General features: G+C 55.3%; 11 protein-coding genes across 11 annotated transcripts; 9 read left to right on the forward strand and 2 right to left on the reverse strand.

The window, feature by feature from the left end:
- Positions 1–10: 10 nt before the first annotated feature.
- N656DRAFT_716573 (Indoleamine 2,3-dioxygenase) lies at positions 11–1,558 on the forward strand (the record flags this gene model as incomplete). The annotated part of the gene is made up of 1 exon (XM_064812142.1): positions 11–1,558. The coding sequence occupies one exon, from the start codon at positions 11–13 to the stop codon at positions 1,556–1,558; it is 1,548 nt and encodes a 515-aa protein (XP_064666755.1).
- A 356-nt stretch (positions 1,559–1,914) lies between these two features.
- Positions 1,915–2,427, reverse strand: N656DRAFT_801292 (uncharacterized protein; the record flags this gene model as incomplete). The annotated part of the gene is made up of 1 exon (XM_064818104.1): positions 1,915–2,427. The coding sequence occupies one exon, from the start codon at positions 2,425–2,427 to the stop codon at positions 1,915–1,917; it is 513 nt and encodes a 170-aa protein (XP_064666756.1).
- Positions 2,428–3,106: 679 nt separating this feature from the next.
- N656DRAFT_801293 (uncharacterized protein) lies at positions 3,107–3,393 on the reverse strand (the record flags this gene model as incomplete). The annotated part of the gene is made up of 3 exons (XM_064818105.1): positions 3,107–3,116; positions 3,167–3,213; positions 3,274–3,393. 3 exons carry the CDS (start codon positions 3,391–3,393, stop codon positions 3,107–3,109), a joined length of 177 nt encoding a protein of 58 aa, XP_064666757.1.
- A 359-nt stretch (positions 3,394–3,752) lies between these two features.
- On the forward strand, positions 3,753–4,632 carry N656DRAFT_716576 (uncharacterized protein; the record flags this gene model as incomplete). The annotated part of the gene is made up of 2 exons (XM_064812143.1): positions 3,753–4,083; positions 4,142–4,632. The coding sequence occupies 2 exons, from the start codon at positions 3,753–3,755 to the stop codon at positions 4,630–4,632; spliced, it is 822 nt and encodes a 273-aa protein (XP_064666758.1).
- Positions 4,633–5,823: 1,191 nt separating this feature from the next.
- On the forward strand, positions 5,824–7,191 carry N656DRAFT_716760 (glycoside hydrolase family 7 protein; the record flags this gene model as incomplete). The annotated part of the gene is made up of 2 exons (XM_064812156.1): positions 5,824–6,429; positions 6,496–7,191. 2 exons carry the CDS (start codon positions 5,824–5,826, stop codon positions 7,189–7,191), a joined length of 1,302 nt encoding a protein of 433 aa, XP_064666759.1.
- A 475-nt stretch (positions 7,192–7,666) lies between these two features.
- On the forward strand, positions 7,667–8,540 carry N656DRAFT_760289 (uncharacterized protein; the record flags this gene model as incomplete). Its single annotated transcript, XM_064813212.1, has 2 exons — positions 7,667–8,263; positions 8,328–8,540. The coding sequence occupies exons 1-2, from the start codon at positions 7,940–7,942 to the stop codon at positions 8,538–8,540; spliced, it is 537 nt and encodes a 178-aa protein (XP_064666760.1). The 5' UTR covers positions 7,667–7,939.
- Positions 8,541–8,848: 308 nt separating this feature from the next.
- Positions 8,849–10,245, forward strand: N656DRAFT_783490 (uncharacterized protein). Its single transcript, XM_064815970.1, has 2 exons — positions 8,849–9,717; positions 9,782–10,245. The coding sequence occupies exons 1-2, from the start codon at positions 9,108–9,110 to the stop codon at positions 10,075–10,077; spliced, it is 906 nt and encodes a 301-aa protein (XP_064666761.1). The 5' UTR covers positions 8,849–9,107; the 3' UTR covers positions 10,078–10,245.
- A 301-nt stretch (positions 10,246–10,546) lies between these two features.
- Positions 10,547–11,103, forward strand: N656DRAFT_792124 (uncharacterized protein; the record flags this gene model as incomplete). The annotated part of the gene is made up of 3 exons (XM_064817041.1): positions 10,547–10,682; positions 10,732–10,905; positions 11,027–11,103. 3 exons carry the CDS (start codon positions 10,547–10,549, stop codon positions 11,101–11,103), a joined length of 387 nt encoding a protein of 128 aa, XP_064666762.1.
- Positions 11,104–11,712: 609 nt separating this feature from the next.
- Positions 11,713–12,580, forward strand: N656DRAFT_361144 (uncharacterized protein). Its single transcript, XM_064809381.1, has one exon. The coding sequence runs from the start codon at positions 11,866–11,868 to the stop codon at positions 12,379–12,381; it is 516 nt and encodes a 171-aa protein (XP_064666763.1). The 5' UTR covers positions 11,713–11,865; the 3' UTR covers positions 12,382–12,580.
- A 1,142-nt stretch (positions 12,581–13,722) lies between these two features.
- N656DRAFT_801300 (glycoside hydrolase family 51 protein) lies at positions 13,723–15,954 on the forward strand (the record flags this gene model as incomplete). Its single annotated transcript, XM_064818106.1, has 5 exons — positions 13,723–14,322; positions 14,376–14,492; positions 14,560–15,190; positions 15,258–15,511; positions 15,586–15,954. 5 exons carry the CDS (start codon positions 13,723–13,725, stop codon positions 15,952–15,954), a joined length of 1,971 nt encoding a protein of 656 aa, XP_064666764.1.
- A 741-nt stretch (positions 15,955–16,695) lies between these two features.
- N656DRAFT_792126 (uncharacterized protein) lies at positions 16,696–17,690 on the forward strand (the record flags this gene model as incomplete). The annotated part of the gene is made up of 3 exons (XM_064817042.1): positions 16,696–16,835; positions 16,898–17,015; positions 17,109–17,690. The coding sequence occupies 3 exons, from the start codon at positions 16,696–16,698 to the stop codon at positions 17,688–17,690; spliced, it is 840 nt and encodes a 279-aa protein (XP_064666765.1).
- Between the last annotated feature and the right edge of the window lie 59 nt (positions 17,691–17,749).

Consider the following 17,749-nt stretch of genomic DNA (forward strand, 5'->3'; position numbering starts at 1 on the left):
GAAACAAGTCATGCTTCCTCCAATCCCAAAGTTGGCCGACTATGGAATCTCTCCAACCCATGGCTTCCTCCCGGAAGTCCTGCCGTTGACGAGACTCCCCGATCCCTACTATAACAAGTGGGAGGCTGTTGTCGCCAACTTGCAGGGCTTGATCCTCACTAAGCGGTTGCGCGGAGTTGTGGATCGCCTTCCTGTGCTCTCTACCATTGGTCTGGAACATGACGCAGAATGGCGGAGAGCCTACCTTCTACTCACCTTCATGGCCCACGGCTACATTTGGGGCGGTGACAGTCCCAGTGACCGTCTTCCGCCGCCCATTGCAGTCCCGCTGCTGAAGGTGTGTGAGCGCCTCGAGGTGCCGCCCGTTGCCACCTACTCATCGCTCTGCTTGTGGAACTTCAAGCCGCTGTTTATGGACGAAGGCATCGACAGCCTCGAGAACCTCGCCACTCTGTGCACCTTTACCGGTGCCCTCGACGAATCATGGTTCTATCTCGTCTCGGTAGCCATGGAAGCCCGCGGCGCACCCATCGTGCCGCTGATGCTGACGGCCATCGCGGCCGCCCGGGACAACGACGTTGCGACTGTTACGGCCTGTCTCCATTCATTTGCTGAGCGATTAGATGACCTCACCACCCTCATGCAGCGGATGCACGAGAATTGCGACCCCCAGATCTTTTACCATCGGATCCGCCCCTTTTTGGCTGGAAGCAAGAACATGGCCGAGGCAGGACTGCCAAACGGTGTACTCTACGAGGACCTCTCCGGAAAAGAGACGTACCACCAGTACGCCGGCGGCAGCAACGCGCAGAGCAGCCTGATCCAATTCTTCGACATTGTCCTAGGCATCGAGCACCGTCCCACGGGAGAAAAAGCCAACCGGGAGCAGCACGACGCGGAGCGCCAGGGCCGCGCACCCCCGCCCAAGCACAACTTCATCATGGAGATGCGCCGCTACATGCCAGGCCCCCACGCCCGCTTCCTCGGCGACGTGCAGGCGGTGGCCAACATCCGGGATTTCGTCGAGCAAAACCAGACCAACCGCTCGCTCTGCGTCGCGTACGACGCGTGCCTCTTCATGCTCAGCTCCCTGCGCGACAAGCACATCGCCATAGTGACGCGGTACATTGTGCTGCCCAGCAGGGAGGTCCGCGCGCGCAGCCGCAGCCGCAGCCCCGAGGCCACGCGCGCGCGCAAGGTCAATCTCGCCACGGCGTCCCGCAGCCAGCCGCCGCAGGGCATTGCCTACGACGCTCGCGGCGCGGCAAATGCTGCTAGCAAGAAGGGCGGGGATAATTTGAAGGGGACCGGCGGGACAGCACTTATGTCGTTTTTGAAGCAGGCGAGGGACGAGACGGGTGAACCCGCGATCGAGCAGTGGACGAGACGGTTCATGAGCCGCCAGCCGAGGACTGAGGGCCAGGGTGACTTCTTCGCTGGTAAGGGAGACGAGGGAGCTGGCGTGCAGGTCCAGGTCCAGACGGAGGAGGTTGAGGTTGCGGGCTTGGCGGGGAAGTGGACGATGGATGAGGATGTGGGTGGGATTTGCAATTATTAGGTGCTTTTTCTTAGGGCTTGTGAGGCCTTATTAGGGTAGCGAGTGCATAGCGCTAGACAGTAGCGGAATTATTTTCTCATCGTTTATGGAGCGTTAAGGGTTGTTGAAAGTTGCATTGGATCAGTGTCATGATATGGGTTACGCATGGTCTGTTAAAGTTGTTGTGTCAAGATGGGTGTATTTGTGGGAGATTATGTCGACTAACTACGCTCTAGAGATGGAAAGGCTGGAGAGGCTGTTCAGGGCAAGCTATGTTCACATGTACTATGGTGTTAGGGTGTCTATTGGGGTCAACCTGTGTCCTGTCAATCTGATGAGGCACCCATCACTGGCTCTGTCGCCTCTGCTGGATCTCATTACTCGTCCTCCTCATCTCCCGATGGCAAGTGGTCATCATCATCATCATTACCATCATCCTCCTCCTCCCTAGTCGAGTTATCCCCGTCCTTCTGCCTCTCCTCGGCCGACTTCTTCCTCTTCTCCCGTTCCTTCCTCCGCTTTTCCCTCTGCTGCTGCGCAGCCTTGGCCAACTTCTCGGGCGTCGTCCCCATCAGCCAGATGCCCATTCGGGCGCATGTCGACAGCTCCTCTTTAGGCGGTACTTTGAGGCCTTTTTTCTTGTCCCTATGCCCGCTTACCTTGTTGTCATTGCTGCCTTCTCCAGTCTCGTTGTTGTGCTTCTGCTTCTGATGCTGCGGGTTCGGGAGAGATTCCTGCTGGAAGCGGTGAGAGTGGGCGTCTGGAAGGGGGGAGATAGGAGGGAGAGGAGAGATTGGAGGGACAGGTTCGGCTGAGGGAGAAACTGAGCCCCGTTGCGAGGAGAGCGGGGAGATGTCCGTGCCGCTCTCAGGGATGCGGGGCCGAGCCATGCTTGTTGGCTTTCTCCCTTTCTTGGTGTCTTTCCTGTTCTTCATGCTTGGTTTGGTGTTGACGATCGTGGGTGAGTTATTATGGGCCCAAAACCATTTGCTCAGGGCTGGGACGAGTGGCTGTTATATGCTTGTTTTGCCATCAGTTACAAGGAGGCTGTTCGGATGCAGCTGGCGCTGAACAACAGAGATGATGGATTTTGTGAAATACAACTCTGTCCCAAGGTGACCATTACTGCTGTTCACCAGCCGCCGATTTAAGGGAAGGTAATTAGCAAGGCGAGAAGGAGACGAGCTACGCGACCTATGCAGCTTGGAAATGGACCGCGTCCTTCACAGCAGGGCGGGAAAGTATCAGGTCGATGAACGGCCAATGCTGGATAACATCAAGGGCAGCGCGCTGTTGGCTAGGTTGAAAAGCCAGAGTCTGTAGCTTTCCGGCACTCTAAGTCGGTCGAGCAGAGGGTTAAACTGAAGAATGCTGTGATCAGGAACGAGGAATATCATTGCGCCGCCAACGCCTCCCATGGTCGCCAGATGAACCACACATGGCGCAACCATTCCGTCTAACATATATTGTACATTGTTGTAGTGTCCAAAGCACAAGGCCTCCGTCAATGCCCTGGATGCATCGTCTGATGTCTCTGATCGCTCAATATCGTAGATCGCGTCGGGTCGATCAAGCCGGGCTGGTAGGAGTGAGTATGTGCGTCGTCAATGGAGGAGGTTGATCGCTGACCTTAGAATGAATTCGCCCCACCCAGTAGCTAGGAATGTCACGGCAGCCTGTGCTCTGTTAGCAAACCTGATAAATTCGATTCGCAAACTGCCTGGCCGTGAACTTACGCCGAACATGACAACACTCCGCACAATCGGCGCATTCTCGGAGACAAAGAGCGCATTGTAGGCATTGGTAATTGGGTTCAGGGAGCCCCGCGAGGAGCCGGCAAGACGCTTGGGAGGCATGGTGAAGGATGATGTTGGGACCTGGATAAATGCTTGAAGTCTCGTCGAAGAGTTGATCGCGCGGTTTGGGATGCAAAACCAATCGAGATTTTTTGGAGACTGATGGTGACGCACGAGCCACAACCGTATAGAGAGGGGGTCAGGCGTGTGGGTCTTTGTGCTTGGGCACCCCGCCCCCGCAACGGCACCCCATGTTCGCCATTTTGTGCTTGGACCTTTGATGCAATCAACCCCGTTCCTAGGATCATTGTGGTCTTTTTTCTACTATCTCCGGGCGTCGCCTTTCAGTGTTCACCAGTTGCGAAACATGCAATGTCTTCCTGAACAGCCTCTCTTTATGCGCATCAACGAACTCGAAAATGGCTGAAAATCCGACTTCCTCGACGGCGGCAGGCGAAGGTGGATTCATGATGCCATTGCTGCCATCGCCTGCACCCAGTTCGACATCAACAATAAGATCCGTCTCTGGCTTGCCCCATCCACGCCGTACTGCCCTTCGGCCTGGGTCTGTGAAAGAAGACAAGGTGCGAAACTTTGTCGCGGAGCGCATGATGCACATCAGTCGCCGTTTCGCCAAGAGATCAGACACGGCACCGCCCGGAGCTGACGAGGTCGAGGGCTACAAGTCGATGGGGGAGCTTTGCAAAGACCTGGAAGGCGTGATAGACATTGTGTGGTTGTCAGGGACCCGTACGCACTCATTGACCACGGCACGCCAGGGGATAGCCTGCTAAAATGTTTGCTCCAGCCAGCCTCCAAGTTCCCTATCTCCTGAACATCGCCGGCGAGTTCAACACCTATGTCGTAGCGTTTCCGCCTTCGCCTACAGCAACCTTCTCCGTATTACGCAAGCTCGATCATTGCTTTGCCAGCCTGTTAATCGGCGAGGACATTGAAAGCCACGAACCGCTTCCTGGTTTCGAGAACGGCTTGAAGAGCGGACTGCGGACCACAGACATGGTGCGCTGCAAGAGTATTGTCGAGCAGGCCCGCGTCTTGATTGTAGATGTCATGCACAAGGAGCCGGATGTGGATGAAGTGGCCAGTGAAGATGGCGACCAGACAGCCGAAGAGACCGAGAGCGGGTTAGAGGGGCACAGTAGACTTGGAAGGGCCGGTTGGGATGAAGACGAGGAGCGCCTCTACATGGACGTGGCGCGTGTCTATGAGAACACGTTGGTCAGGCTGGGAGAGCGGCTTGGCTCGGAAGTGGAAGCGAGCCAGATATCCGACGATTGAGCCACCATGATGCTCAGACACATGAGAGACAGTGCTGGCTCACATCAACTCTACGAAAAAAGCGTGGCATAAGCCGCCGTTACGAGATGGAGTTCACGCCATTGCCGCCGCTGCAAATCTCAGTCGATCAAGTGCGGTACTACTCATACAGACTGGCGAGACTCCACGACGTCAAATCGTCTCACATGCACCACAGATGCCAGTTTCGAGGTTTATGTTGAAAGTATATTGGAAGGTAACAAGGGACAAAGCAGTGCCTCTCGACCTCTGTCAACTATAACTACCTCGGTACCTTAACTGCCTCCCTAACTCATGAGCGATCTCAATGCCGAAAATCAATCCCATCCATCTAGGTGCAGTTCAGAGGAGGGTATAACACACAAGCTATACGCAGGCTATACAGCGTATAGTCACAACCGCCGAGGAACCCCTTATCAAGACCAATAGGTGCTGTTGGAGAATGTAGACAGAACATCGTCTGTTTACACTCAACATTAAATGCGTGCCGTCCCCGAAATGAAGCATTGCTCTCGGGACACAAATCAGAAGAAAATTGTCCCCATATGAACATCGCTAGATCCCGGCTCCGAGTCCTAGCCTGACCGGCCGCTGAGAGTGCTGAGGACTAGTACGGCCCGACGTCCATCCCTTTGTGGAGTACTGGAGTTCCCAAATCGACATCCTTGAAGACCATCTCTCCCCGCATTTCCTGGTCCATTCCTGACCTGGGAATCTCGGCTGGTCAATGTCCGCAAGATATGCTTGGCCGTCTTGGCGGACCACGTTATTGAGCCGCCAACCGTCATGTTTATGCACTCCAGCCGAGATCTCTCTTGGCGTCGTCCCTTGCAGATGATCCCGCGCCGGAAACCCGGGCCCACTGCCGGCGCCAGCTCTCTTGCCACCGGCACCACCCAGATGTCCAATTTCTCCAAGGAAAACTTGGGCACACTATCTGTGGCTAGCAGGGGGTTGAATGGGAGTCCGGGACCATGAGCCGTGCGGAGAAGCATAACACAGGACCCGGTGGGGATGCCGACCCGAATGATGGGTAATGGGGTGTCAGAGGAGGCCTATATATGCCATTGGACTCCCTAGCCTCTGCTACCTCCCGTCGTCGGTGCCCTTGCAGTCCTCGGTATTCAGAGCCGGACCCAACGACCACTTCAGTTGACCGTCGACGCCGACATCATGGCTGGCAAACTCGCCCTTCTCGGCTTCAGCTCCCTCCTCTTGGGCCTGGCCAATGGCCAAAAGCCGGGGAACACGCCCGAAGTGCATCCCAAGCTGACAACGTACCGCTGCAGCAAGAAGGATGGCTGCAAGCCCCAGACCAACTTCATCGTGTTGGACTCGCTCGCGCACCCCATCCACCAGGCCACCAACTCGTACAACTGCGGCGACTGGGGCAACAAACCCAATGCCACGGCGTGCCCGGACGAGGCGTCGTGCGCCCAGAACTGCATCATGGAGGGCATCTCCGACTACAGCGCCTACGGCGTGACCACCAGCGGCAGCTCGCTGCGTCTGCAGCAGCTCCTCGAGGGCCGGACCGTGTCTCCGCGCGTCTACCTCCTTGACGAGACGGAGCGCAAGTACGAGATGATGAAGCTCACGGGCAACGAGTTCACGTTTGACGTCGACGCCACCAAGCTGCCCTGCGGCATGAACAGCGCGCTGTATCTCTCCGAGATGGCGGCCGATGGCGCCCAGAGTGAACTTAACCCGGGCGGCGCTTACTATGGCACGGGGTACTGTGATGCTCAGTGCTTTGTTACTCCGTTCATCAACGGTGTCGTAAGTACCTCTATGATCTTCGGAGATGTAAGGACACCATTACTAACCACAGACCCCGCACACCAGGGCAACATCCAAGGCCGCGGCTCGTGCTGCAACGAGATGGACATCTGGGAGGCCAACTCCCGCGCGTCGCACGTCGCGCCCCACACGTGCAACCAGACCGGCCTGTACCTGTGCGAGGGCGCCGAGTGCGAGTTTGACGGCGTGTGTGACAAGAACGGGTGCGCGTGGAACCCGTACCGGGTCAACGTGACGGACTACTACGGCAACAGCGACGCGTTCAAGGTGGACACGCGGCGGCCCTTTTCTGTCATCACCCAGTTCCCCGCGGACAAGAACGGCAAGCTGGAGAAGATCCACCGCATGTACGCCCAGGACGGCAAGGTCATTCAGTCGTTTACTGTTAACGTTGAGGGCCTGCCCAAGACGGATTCGCTGACGGATGAGTTCTGCGCGGCCACCGGTGCGGAGAGGTATCTGGATCTGGGTGGGACGGTGGGCATGGGTGAGGCTATGACGCGGGGGATGGTGCTGGCGATGAGCATCTGGTGGGATGAGGGTGGCTTTATGAGGTGGTTGGATAGTGGTGAGGCTGGGCCGTGCAATGCTACTGAGGGCGATCCGAGGGTTATTAGGCAGATTGAGCCTAACCCGGAGGTCACTTACAGCCAACTGCGCTGGGGTGAGATTGGGTCGACTTTCAAGGGTGAGTGCAGGACTGGGAAGGGGAAGGGGAAGGGGAAGGGTAAGGGGCATTAGGTTCTAGACTGGAGGGGGGAGATCTGAGTGAGGTAGAGAAAAGGGGCAGTGTAAACAAGTACTGGTAGTAACATGGAATCATGGTAATCTGTTATCGCTAGTCTAGACTTGGCCATACAAGCGGTACCATGAATCATAAGGTGTCTAGTCTCGTCGTATGGTGAAATTGTAAGAGTTTGCTGGTCACACGAGACTCTACTCTCCAGCGCTCACCTGTCCGTTATGAGCTTGCAGCCCATGTATTCGCCTTTTTTACCTGTTCCGGAATTGAGGCCTTTGGAATCGCAAACACTCTGCCTGTCCCGCCCCTCCGCGAATCTGAGGGTTCTGAGCCAAGCCCCAGTGACATGACGAGCGCAGCTGAATCAGGGGCTATTACTAAAGCACGACGGACGTGAAGCCTTGACGCGACAACGGGAATCTCGGGGTTAGGATGCCAAATTTGCACTCGACACCAGTAAGCAACCATGGTGGTGGCAATGATTAGTATTGTGAGTCTGTGACCATGGATTCCAGTCGAACCTCCATTCGCTTCTCTAAGAGGTAGTAAGGTGTTGCGTGTACTGAAGCCTCAAAATCTATAAAATCCGGCAGTCATGACCGTCTAGATTGCTTTCCGCATCCATCATCAGCCAGCTCGCAACTTCACCGACAAGAACCTGAACTTCAAGTTGTGCCCCGTATTACACTTATCCCCAACGACTCAACGATTACCTAGGTATCCCAACAGCCGCCCCCAACCACCAAAATGGGCTTCACCTACTACTCCGGTCCCTCCTCCAACTTCCCGCCCATGAGCCAGTGGAAGTCCTTCGAAGAGATCTTCAACATCAATAAGCCGGCCATGTTCGCCACGGGCGACACGGGCGAGGACATTGGGCGCATCTGGAACGCGGTGCTCGAGTGCGCAAAGATTGGCGTCGAGGAGCGCGTCATCTTTGCCATCATCATGCAGGAGAGCACCGGCAACGTCGGCGTCCAGACGACTTACAACGGCGACGGCCATGCCACGGCCGGGCTGATGCAGGCGGATGGAAGTCCCGGGTTTCCGGGCCAGCATGGTCTCTCGCAGGTCTGTCTTTATCATGCCAGCTGGGATGGTGTTGATGCAGTGTGAGGTGGCTGACAAGGAGTAGGACCAAATCACCAGTATGGTTAGGGCTGGGACGAACCATTTCAAGCAGAACCTGATCCAGTTTGGTAATGCGGACAATGCGGATACTATCTACAAGGCGCTGCGTGCCTACAATTCTGGTTCGGTTGATGCCTCGAATCTCAGCAACGGGCTGGGAGCGACGGATAGCTATGTCAGCGACATTGCCAACCGTCTGCTTGGTCGTACTCCTTAAATGGCGTGGCGTCAAGAGTCATGGGTAGCATCCTGTGAATCGATGTGGCTGTTGCCGGGTGTAAGAGTTGAGATGAGTGCACGTGTGGTCGACATGGTGGTTTCTTGGACTTGGATTCGTCCCTCACTCATTCAGCCTTAAGATAGAGATCCGCAGTAGTATTATAGAGTATAGACATGTTCAACTGTACAGTACTAACTTGTTGCTTTACGTACCAGCCTGCACATGGGTTACATCTAAGTTAGGGGTAGCTTCTCCGCACTTTCAAGTCGGGGGCCGTCCCCGCACTCTCCATCCGAGCCTTTGACGGACCTTGTCAAATCTGGAAACTCGGAAGACGACTCCGGAGGACAGTTCACCACTTCAGTTCTTACCATTAAAGCCGCATGAATAAGAATCGGTCGACAAGATCAACTTCAAGCGACCATGGCTTCAGCATTGCTCTTTCTACGCAGACTCACCATATTCCTCCTCCTCTTCCACCCCCCTGACGGTGGTTGAGTTGAGCTTTCACATCCTCATACCCTCCTCTTAGTTCCACCGCACCTAGGTAGTCACAACTTCACTATGAAACTCCAAACCCTCCTCACCGCCGCCCTCCTCACGGGCTTCGCGACGGCCATCGGCCCACCCAACCCCAAAACCCCTCCCCGTCTCCGAGGCAAGCGGGAAAAGATGGAAAACTGGAAGTGGCCCAACCCCTTCGAATCCCCCCGCCTCTCAAAATTCGACACCACCTGCGAAGTCGAACGCCTCTTCAAAGCCGGCGACTACCTACTCGACGACCTAGCCGAGGAAGGGCCCGGCGGACTCCTCCCCTACCGCGATGCCCTGAAGGAAGTCTTTTCGGCGCGCGAGTACCCCGGCAGCTGGGACGGCATTGACCCGCACGGCTACGACCGGAATATTCTGTTTATGAATTATGATGAGATGCCGCTCAAGGTGCGCGAGTGGATTGAGGAGCAGGAACGGACGGATGGGGAGGGGAGGGGGTTGTTTGCTGTTTATAACAGGCCGATGCCCGGGACGAGGGTGTTGCATACCATTAAGGTGCCCGCGGAGACGCCGGTCAGTGAGGAGTGGAGGGCGAGGGATGAGAGGAGGGTTGTGTTGTTTGCGCCGGGGGCGTTGTATGAGATTCTGCCGCTTTGGGTGGCGGAGGGGAGCGGGTGTGAGGGTAAGTGCCGCGGTCTATTTCTTATATTTGGTTTGTTTTCTCATGCTGACGGTTGGCTTGATAGCGCCCCTTCTGGACCTTTCCAAGTACAGCGCCAAGCTGGTTGATGGAGGAGTCGTTGCCTACCCCGTCCACTGGACCTTTGCCAAGCGATCGAAGGGGGAGAGGGAGATTGAGTTCCGCATCAAGGCGCAGGTGCTGAAGCTCAAGCCCGGGGAGGATGCGGGTGAGGATGATGTGGAGGAGACTGTTCAGCAGAGTGCAAAGACAGAACAGGCCAAGGAGACGGAGAAGACGGAAGAGGCGGAAACGCCAGCAAGCACACAAGAGGCTGATAAGGCCGGGAAAGACGAGCTATGAGAGTGGTAATAGGGTCGAGGAAAATGAAAAGCTGAGCTTAGACTTGTGCATGTGTACATCTTACTTCATCTGGTAATGGCTTCGATGACGAGAATTTCCTTGAGATGTGTTCATTGGCTGCAGTGTGCCAACCTGACACCGCAGCACGCACGGGTAGCGTAGCCGTAGGTGATGACTGCATGCATGTGACCATGTCGACTCAGAAGTCGTTCAAGCTCAGCCGTTATAAGTCAACTGAGTGCCAGAGCAGGACATCAATCGGTTTCTCGGGCACTCTCTTCCTCAGACCTCACCCATATTCTCTTACCAGGCGGCAAACTATCTCAACAAAATGCTGCGTATCAACCCCATCGTCGTCCTCCTGTGCGTTCCCATCAGTGGGATATTCATCCAAATGACTGGTCACAGAGAGGTCCTGTCCTCGCGCCCAACGAACACTTCAAGTTCCTATCACGATTCATTCATCCCCATGACCCAACGAACAGCACAAGAAGTCATCACCCAGCTCAACCTCATCCCCAACATCGAAAAAGGCTACTACCTCGAAACCTTCCGCGACACATCCAACGTCACAAGCACAACCACCACACCCAGCGGCGGCGCAAGTACTAACTACCCGCTCCGCCAGCACAGCCATCTACTACCTCCTCGAAGGCGCCGACGGTTTCTCCCGCTGGCACCGTCTTCTTGACGCCGCCGAGGTGTGGCATTACTATGCCGGCGCGCCTCTCACACTCTTCCTTGCCCGTGACGATGGGTCACCGGTTCGGGAGATTGTGTTAGGGCCGGATGTATTTCAGGGTCAGCGGCCGCAGGTTGTTGTGCCTAGTGGGATGTGGTAGAGGGCGAGGTGTGAGAGTCAGGGGGGGTGGAGTTTGGTTGGGACTACCGGTATGTTTACATTTACTGTTTACTGTTTACCCTGTGATGTTAGACTACTAACTTTGAGTCTCTGCCACAGTCGCGCCGGGGTTTGAACTGAGCGGGTCTGAGATGGCGGCGGAGGACTGGATGCCAAATGCCTGACGAATTCTGTCACTGTGACCGCAATGGAACCGATGGTATTGCCTTAGCGTTGTATCTGGAGGATGTCGATACGGCGTTATTTGCCTTCTATCTGAAGTTCCCAGCTTTCTTTATTACCACTGCAGGAGAAGTACATGCATGACTCCGGTTGCCCGTGTAGCTTAAACGCCCTTCAGGTTGTTTTCCAAGCTGTTACCTCGTCCTATGACTCGGTTACAGCCCGTCGATGCCTTAACTATGTCTATATGCAAAACCCAGGGGTGGGTGCTGTTTATATGCACAGTACAGTACCCAGGAGTGGACTTCTTGGCCTCCGTTCCATACATGTGTCTACCGCCCGACCAGAATCTGGATTCTATATCTACCTACCTACTTACCTGTCCATGTACCTTAGGCAATCCTCCCTTGATGTTTACTCCAATCTCAATCACCAGATACTGGCAGAAAGGAAGTAAATCACGAATACCCCCATGATAGGTATATGCACAGCCCTTCCCGCCGTTCTTGGCAAGCCACCCATCATATTCGGATCGTCCAGATCGCCGCCTGCAATGAGCCTAAACCTCAGCAGGGGGTATGTGTCTCACCGACGTTGGTCCTATTTGTCCACGTGTGAAGGCCGAGCAAGCATGGATTTGCTTCCAGGATCTCGGCTGCTCCCGTTCGCCTACTCGCCATCATACCATGAGATCGATGGTATCATGCTGAGATGCTCTTGTCACGAGTGAACATGTCTAACCGCCATTCAATACAATCCACACTATGGCCTACGAACCGATAACCCTCGTCGGCTTCACCACGTCAGTCCTCGCCATCATCTCGTGCGTTTTCACTCTCATTACCCTGTCCCGCGAGTGGCGACGTCGCACCGAGTTCGCCAGGGACGTAATTGACGTTCATCGCCGGGAAATTGGCGTTTTGGGACATATCTTGGAGGACTCGAGGTCCACCATCTCCGCCACGGCTGCTGTCCCGGAGGCTGTCTTGGAGGCACTACGGATGTGCGAGCAGCGCCAGGCCGGGTTGCAAAAGTTGCTGACGCTCTCGGCCCTGGAGCAAGGGAATTCTTCAAATTGGCTGTCGATAAACCTCCGCTTGCCGCTGTTGGAGAAGGATTTGAAGAGGCGGTATAAGATGTTCAGGGATGATATTCTCCTGTTGAGGACACTTTGTTCCGAGTATGTCACTGTGTATGAGACTGCGCGCCGTGTGATGTTTCGGAGCATTGACAGCTATTGCAGGCTTCGGTCAGAGAGGCAGCACTTGGAGTTGACGTAAGTAGCACTCTGTACTGTACGGTACACAAATGGGGAATGCGTGTTGGCAGTTGCTCACACAGTGGCAGACGGGACATAACACGACTTGTCCTGGACTACATTGGGGATATTGAGCAACGGACTCCCGGGACGCCCTCTACTATCTCCCAAGGTACGAGCGGGAGTGAATTCGTCCTGCCAGCTCTGGATCTCAGGATGCGCCAGGACTAGGTATGCGAGGCTGCACTGCAGCAACTCGTGGCTGGTGCATGGTGAAAACGATTCGGGCGTTGAAAGGGTATATTGGGTTGGAAATGATAGAAGGCTAATGTGTGGTTCTGTATATCTGAACGAGGCCGGTTCCTCTGCAGACAGGTCGGGGATTCATAGCCTGCTGTATATAAGTCGAGCGGAATAATGTCAACAATGTAAACAATCACATGCATACACCTCGACATCCGGCACCTCCATGTCGCAGCAGCCATTTAGATGCAGGTACCCATAGTCCGGAGTAATATGAGTCAAAATAGGGGCCTCCATGGCTAGACTCAACTCGCAGACTGGCCCTTTCTGGAATCTGGACCCCTGACTGGGCAGAGACTCACACAGCAACTCCAGTCTCTGACAGGTCTCAAATCGGGTCCTACCTAGGAGATGTACCGGTAGTGCAGAGTCGACGGGGATCCCTCCAGTAATACCCGGAACGGTGGAACCGTACCACGGCTGTCTACAAGGCAAAAAGATGGTAGCCGGGCCGATGTTACCCTCCGCAGCTCCCCTCAATTTAGCCGTTGGTTGCCACCCTTGGCACCCGACCCTACCTGCCTACATGTTTACAACCGGTTGCCGACGACGGTTACCGACTGCACAAGCAGGCATCATACGTAGTAGCCGCTTCGTGACATTGGAGCGCTTATACGTGCAACCGCACACCGAGGCATGGCGGTGCTTATTCACACCTTACATTGATGCCCACGCACATCGCCAAGCAGCCTCACCAGGGGACCGGTCACGTTCCCAGCAATCATAAGATTGCCTCTCCGGGAACCAGGCCCTAGGGACGGCTAGGCGAGATGTCCCGGCTGCCCGGAAGGCCAGCAATGGATCGACAAGGCCAGGCGTGATGATGCGGGGGATGGTCCGGTTCCACTGGTCGGTCATGGATGGTTCTAGCCGTCATCATCGTGGCAGAACGGATTAGTCCGCCAGAATGGGAAAGGCTATTATGTACACCCAAGATGAGGGACAATACCTAGCTAAGACGACAGTATATGTAGCTTCGAGTTCGACAATGTGTTCTCCTTCTGTCTGCTCACCTCCAACTCCCAACTTCCCTCGCCCGCACAGGAGAACTTGACCAGCCATGGTATCCGTCAAATCGGCGGTCGTGGCCGCCCTGGCCATCTCGCCCCTTTCCGAGGCTGCCAACACCGTCAACGAGCTTGTCGTCAAGGCCACAGGCGGCAATGTCTCGTCTCCCATCATGTATGGCCTCATGCACGAGGACATCAACAATTCGGGCGACGGCGGTATCTACGCCGAGCTCATCAGCAACCGCGCCTTTCAGGGGAGCCCCCGGTTCCCGAGCAACCTGGACGGCTGGTCCCCCGTAGGCGGTGCACAGCTTGCGCTCAAGAACCTGTCTCAACCGCTGTCCGCGGCACTGCCAACTTCCGTGCAGGTGTCTGGCGAGAAGGGGATGATCGGTCTCGCCAACTCCGGGTACTGGGGCATTGACGTCAAGAAGCAGAAGTACACTGGGTCGTTCTATGTTAAGGGGGAGTATGAGGGGAAGTTTACTGTATCTCTGCAATCTGCGCTGGGAGATAAGGAGGTGTTTGGCAAGGTTGAAGTCGAGTCGCAGAGCGTGGCCGGCGAGTGGACGCAGCACAACTTCACGCTCGTGCCGAGGAAGAATGCCCCGAACAGCAACAACACTTTCGCCCTTACCTTCAAGGCCGAGGTAGACTCTCTCCCCAAGGATGTCACTTTGGACTCCAGCTAACGGAAAGACAGAAAGCCAAGAATCGCAGCCTCGACTTCAACCTGATCTCCCTCTTCCCGCCAACCTTCAACAACCGCCCCAACGGTCTCCGCCCGGACCTTGTCGAGGCCTTTGCCGCGCTGAAACCCGTACCACCCCCAACCTCCCCTCCCTCTTTCCATCCCACTCCCTCACTAACCATCATCAACCACCCAGAAATTCCTCCGCTTCCCCGGCGGCAACATGCTCATGGGCAACACCATCGACAGCTACTGGAAATGGCACCTGACCCTCGGGCCCTTAAAAGACCGCCCCGGGATGGCCGGCACCTGGTCCTACCAACTGACCAACGGCATGGGACTGATCGAGTACATGCAGTGGGCCGACGACCTCAAGCTCGAACCCATCCTGGGCGTGTGGGCAGGCTTGTCTCTCGACGGGGCATTCTACGACCCCAACCAGACAGCCGAGGCGGTGCAGTATGCTCTGGACGAAATCGAGTTCCTGACCGGGGATGCAAAGAGGACGAAATGGGGCGCTGTGCGGGCCGCGTTGGGGTATCCCAAGCCGTGGAGGATCAGGTATGTGGAGATTGGGAATGAGGATTGGCTTGCGGGTGCGCCGGCGTCGTATGAGGCGTATAAGAATTATCGGTTTCCGATGTTCTACAAGGCGTTTCAGGAGAGGTATCCGGATATTCAGATCATTGCGTCGCCGAGTGTGTTTGATAACATGACTATTCCGGCGGGGGCAGCAGGGGATTGGCATCCGTATCTGACGCCGGATAATATGGTGGATTCGTGGGACCGGTTGGATCCGTTGACGAGGGATAACTTGACTATTGTTGGTATGTTTTGAGTTCCAGGAAGAGGATGCGGTTGCTGTTCATGACGGGAGCTAATTGACTGCTGCAGGTGAGGCGGCCGTGACGCATCCCAATGGTGGTCTGGGATGGAATGGCCCACTGGGATCCAACCCGTGGTGGATTGGCTCCGTGGCCGAGGGCATCTTCCTCCTTGGAGTGGAGCGGAACGGGGACAAGGTCATTGGCGTCACCTACGCGCCGTTGCTGCGCAACCTCAACCGTTGGCAGTGGGGGATGACTTTGGTTCAGCATGCTGCGGATACCAAGCTGACGACGCGGTCGACCAGCTGGTATGTCTGGAAGGTATGCCGTATTTTAAACACTTCTTCCTGTTTAGATCGCAGCTGGTGTGTGTTTACTGACTGAATGTGCCATAGCTGCTCGGCGAGAAACCGCTCAAAAACACGCTCCCCGTCACGATCAACAAGGGCGGCATCAACCCGCTTTACTGGGTTGCTGGTGAGAGTGATAAGGGGACGTCGCTCTTCAAGGCTGCAGTGTACAACACGACAGAACCTGTGTCGGTCTCGGTCCGGTTCGAAGGACAGGAAAAGAAGGGGGCCAAGGCGACTTTGACCGTCTTGACAGGCCCCGAGGATCCGTATGGCTTCAATGATCCTTTCACCGGGGTCAACGTCGTCAAGGAGATGAAGAAGACTTTGAAGGCTGAGGCGGGTGGTGTGTATAAGTTCAGCCTGCCACGGTGGAGTGTTGCAGTTTTGGAGACGGAAAAGCGGCACAAATAGGTGTAACGAAGACAAGAGTTCAAGACTTCAGGCCTAGGCATACATGAAAGACACACAGTTTGCCCACGTCAAAATATTTTGAAGGCTTTCCAAATTGGCTGATCATTAGTGAGACCACTTCACATTTTGTTGGGAGTGGATAACCATTGTTGGGATGAACTGAACTAAACACAAGCGAGTGGGCACTACAAATTCTACAATCGTAGGAGACTACGTGTACCGGGTAGGAAGCCACACCCCTAGAAACACTGGCTCCTGCAGTCATGCCGCGTGGACGACATTCCATTCGCACAGGTTCGTTTCTTCAATCGAGATACGCCGAATCAAATGGACTGCACCTGCCTGCTATGAAATACAGGGTGAGTACGAGGTTCATGACGTAACATCAACGTCAACTGTCACCATGCCGATCATTAAGGGGTACGCTACCCATGACGACCGCGGGAATCAACACAATCACAAAGAGGCCTCTGAATAGACCTATCGATATTTTCTCATCCATTTCTATATCCAGATTTGTCTCCGAGATAGTAAAGGCTCCCTTGATATCGTTCATCCCCCCTTCTACCCCTTGACTTCAACATGGCCATTCGACCGCTTTCTGGCCTGCTGCGTCCAGCGTTGGCACCCCTGACTGGCACTCTCAGCAAGCCATGCATTCAGACTTGCAGGCCAATCTCAAGCTCACCGACGGTGCTATCAAAGGCAGCGCACGGGTCGTCCCAACACAACCAAAAGATCATGCTAGAGGACGAACATGGATTCGGCTTCATCCGACACAACCGCCGCCCACCAAAGCCCAGAAAGGTCGGCGTTACAGAGATCCGGGGTCCATATTACTCAGTCATGGGGAAGCGGTACCTGCAGGATGTGCTGGAGACGTAGGTGTACTACCCCCTTTTCTGATCCTGACAGAGGGGACTCAGGCTAAAAGCACCTGTAGCATGGGCCATCACGTTGACGGTCTCAAGTTTGCCGGCGGCTCCTTTTCCCTCTTCCCCGAAGACAAGCTGCGAGAGCTGATCGACCTGGCACACGAGTATGGTGTGTATGTGTCAACGGTACGTCTTACACCTCCCTAAACAGGAACAGAGGCCCTGCTACGCCTGAGCTCATGAGCATACCATAACCCGCTCACTCACACTTCATCCCAGGGCGGCTGGATCGAACACGTCCTGACCCAATCCGACGCCTCCACGGCCGTAACTCGCTACCTGAAGAAGTGCAAATCGCTTGGCTTCGACGTCATCGAAATATCCTCAGGCTTCCTCTCCCTACCCCCCGACGACTGGGTCCGTCTCCTCAACAAGGTACAGTCTGAAGGGCTCAAAGCCAAGCCGGAGATCGGCATCCAGTTTGGCGCCGGCGGTGATACGGAGGCCGGAGAGCTGGAGGCTCTTGGGGGCGGGACCTCGGACCCGTCCAAGGTTGTGAACTTGGGGAAGCGGTTCATTGAGGAGTGTGGTGTGGAACGGATCATGATTGAGAGTGAGGGAATTACGGAGAATGTTAAAGCCTGGAGGACGGATGTCATTCAGGCGATTTTGAAGGGGTTGCCGGCGGAGAAGGTCATGTTTGAGGCGGCGGATCCGAAGGTGTTTAACTGGTATATCAGGGAGTTTGGCGTGGATGTGAATTTGTTTGTGGATCACTCACAGATTGTGCAGTTGAGTTGTTTGAGGGAGGGGATTTGGGGCATGTCGGATACCTTTGGGAAGGTGGTCAGCTTTCGGTAGGGAGGTTGTTGCTGGGCAATCATGGAAGACGATAGAAAAGGACAGGATCCAGCTAACTG

The sequence above is a fragment of the Canariomyces notabilis genome (genome assembly GCF_033297395.1).
Source record: "Canariomyces notabilis strain CBS 508.74 unplaced genomic scaffold N656scaffold_27, whole genome shotgun sequence".
NCBI lineage: Eukaryota > Fungi > Ascomycota > Sordariomycetes > Sordariales > Chaetomiaceae > Canariomyces > Canariomyces notabilis.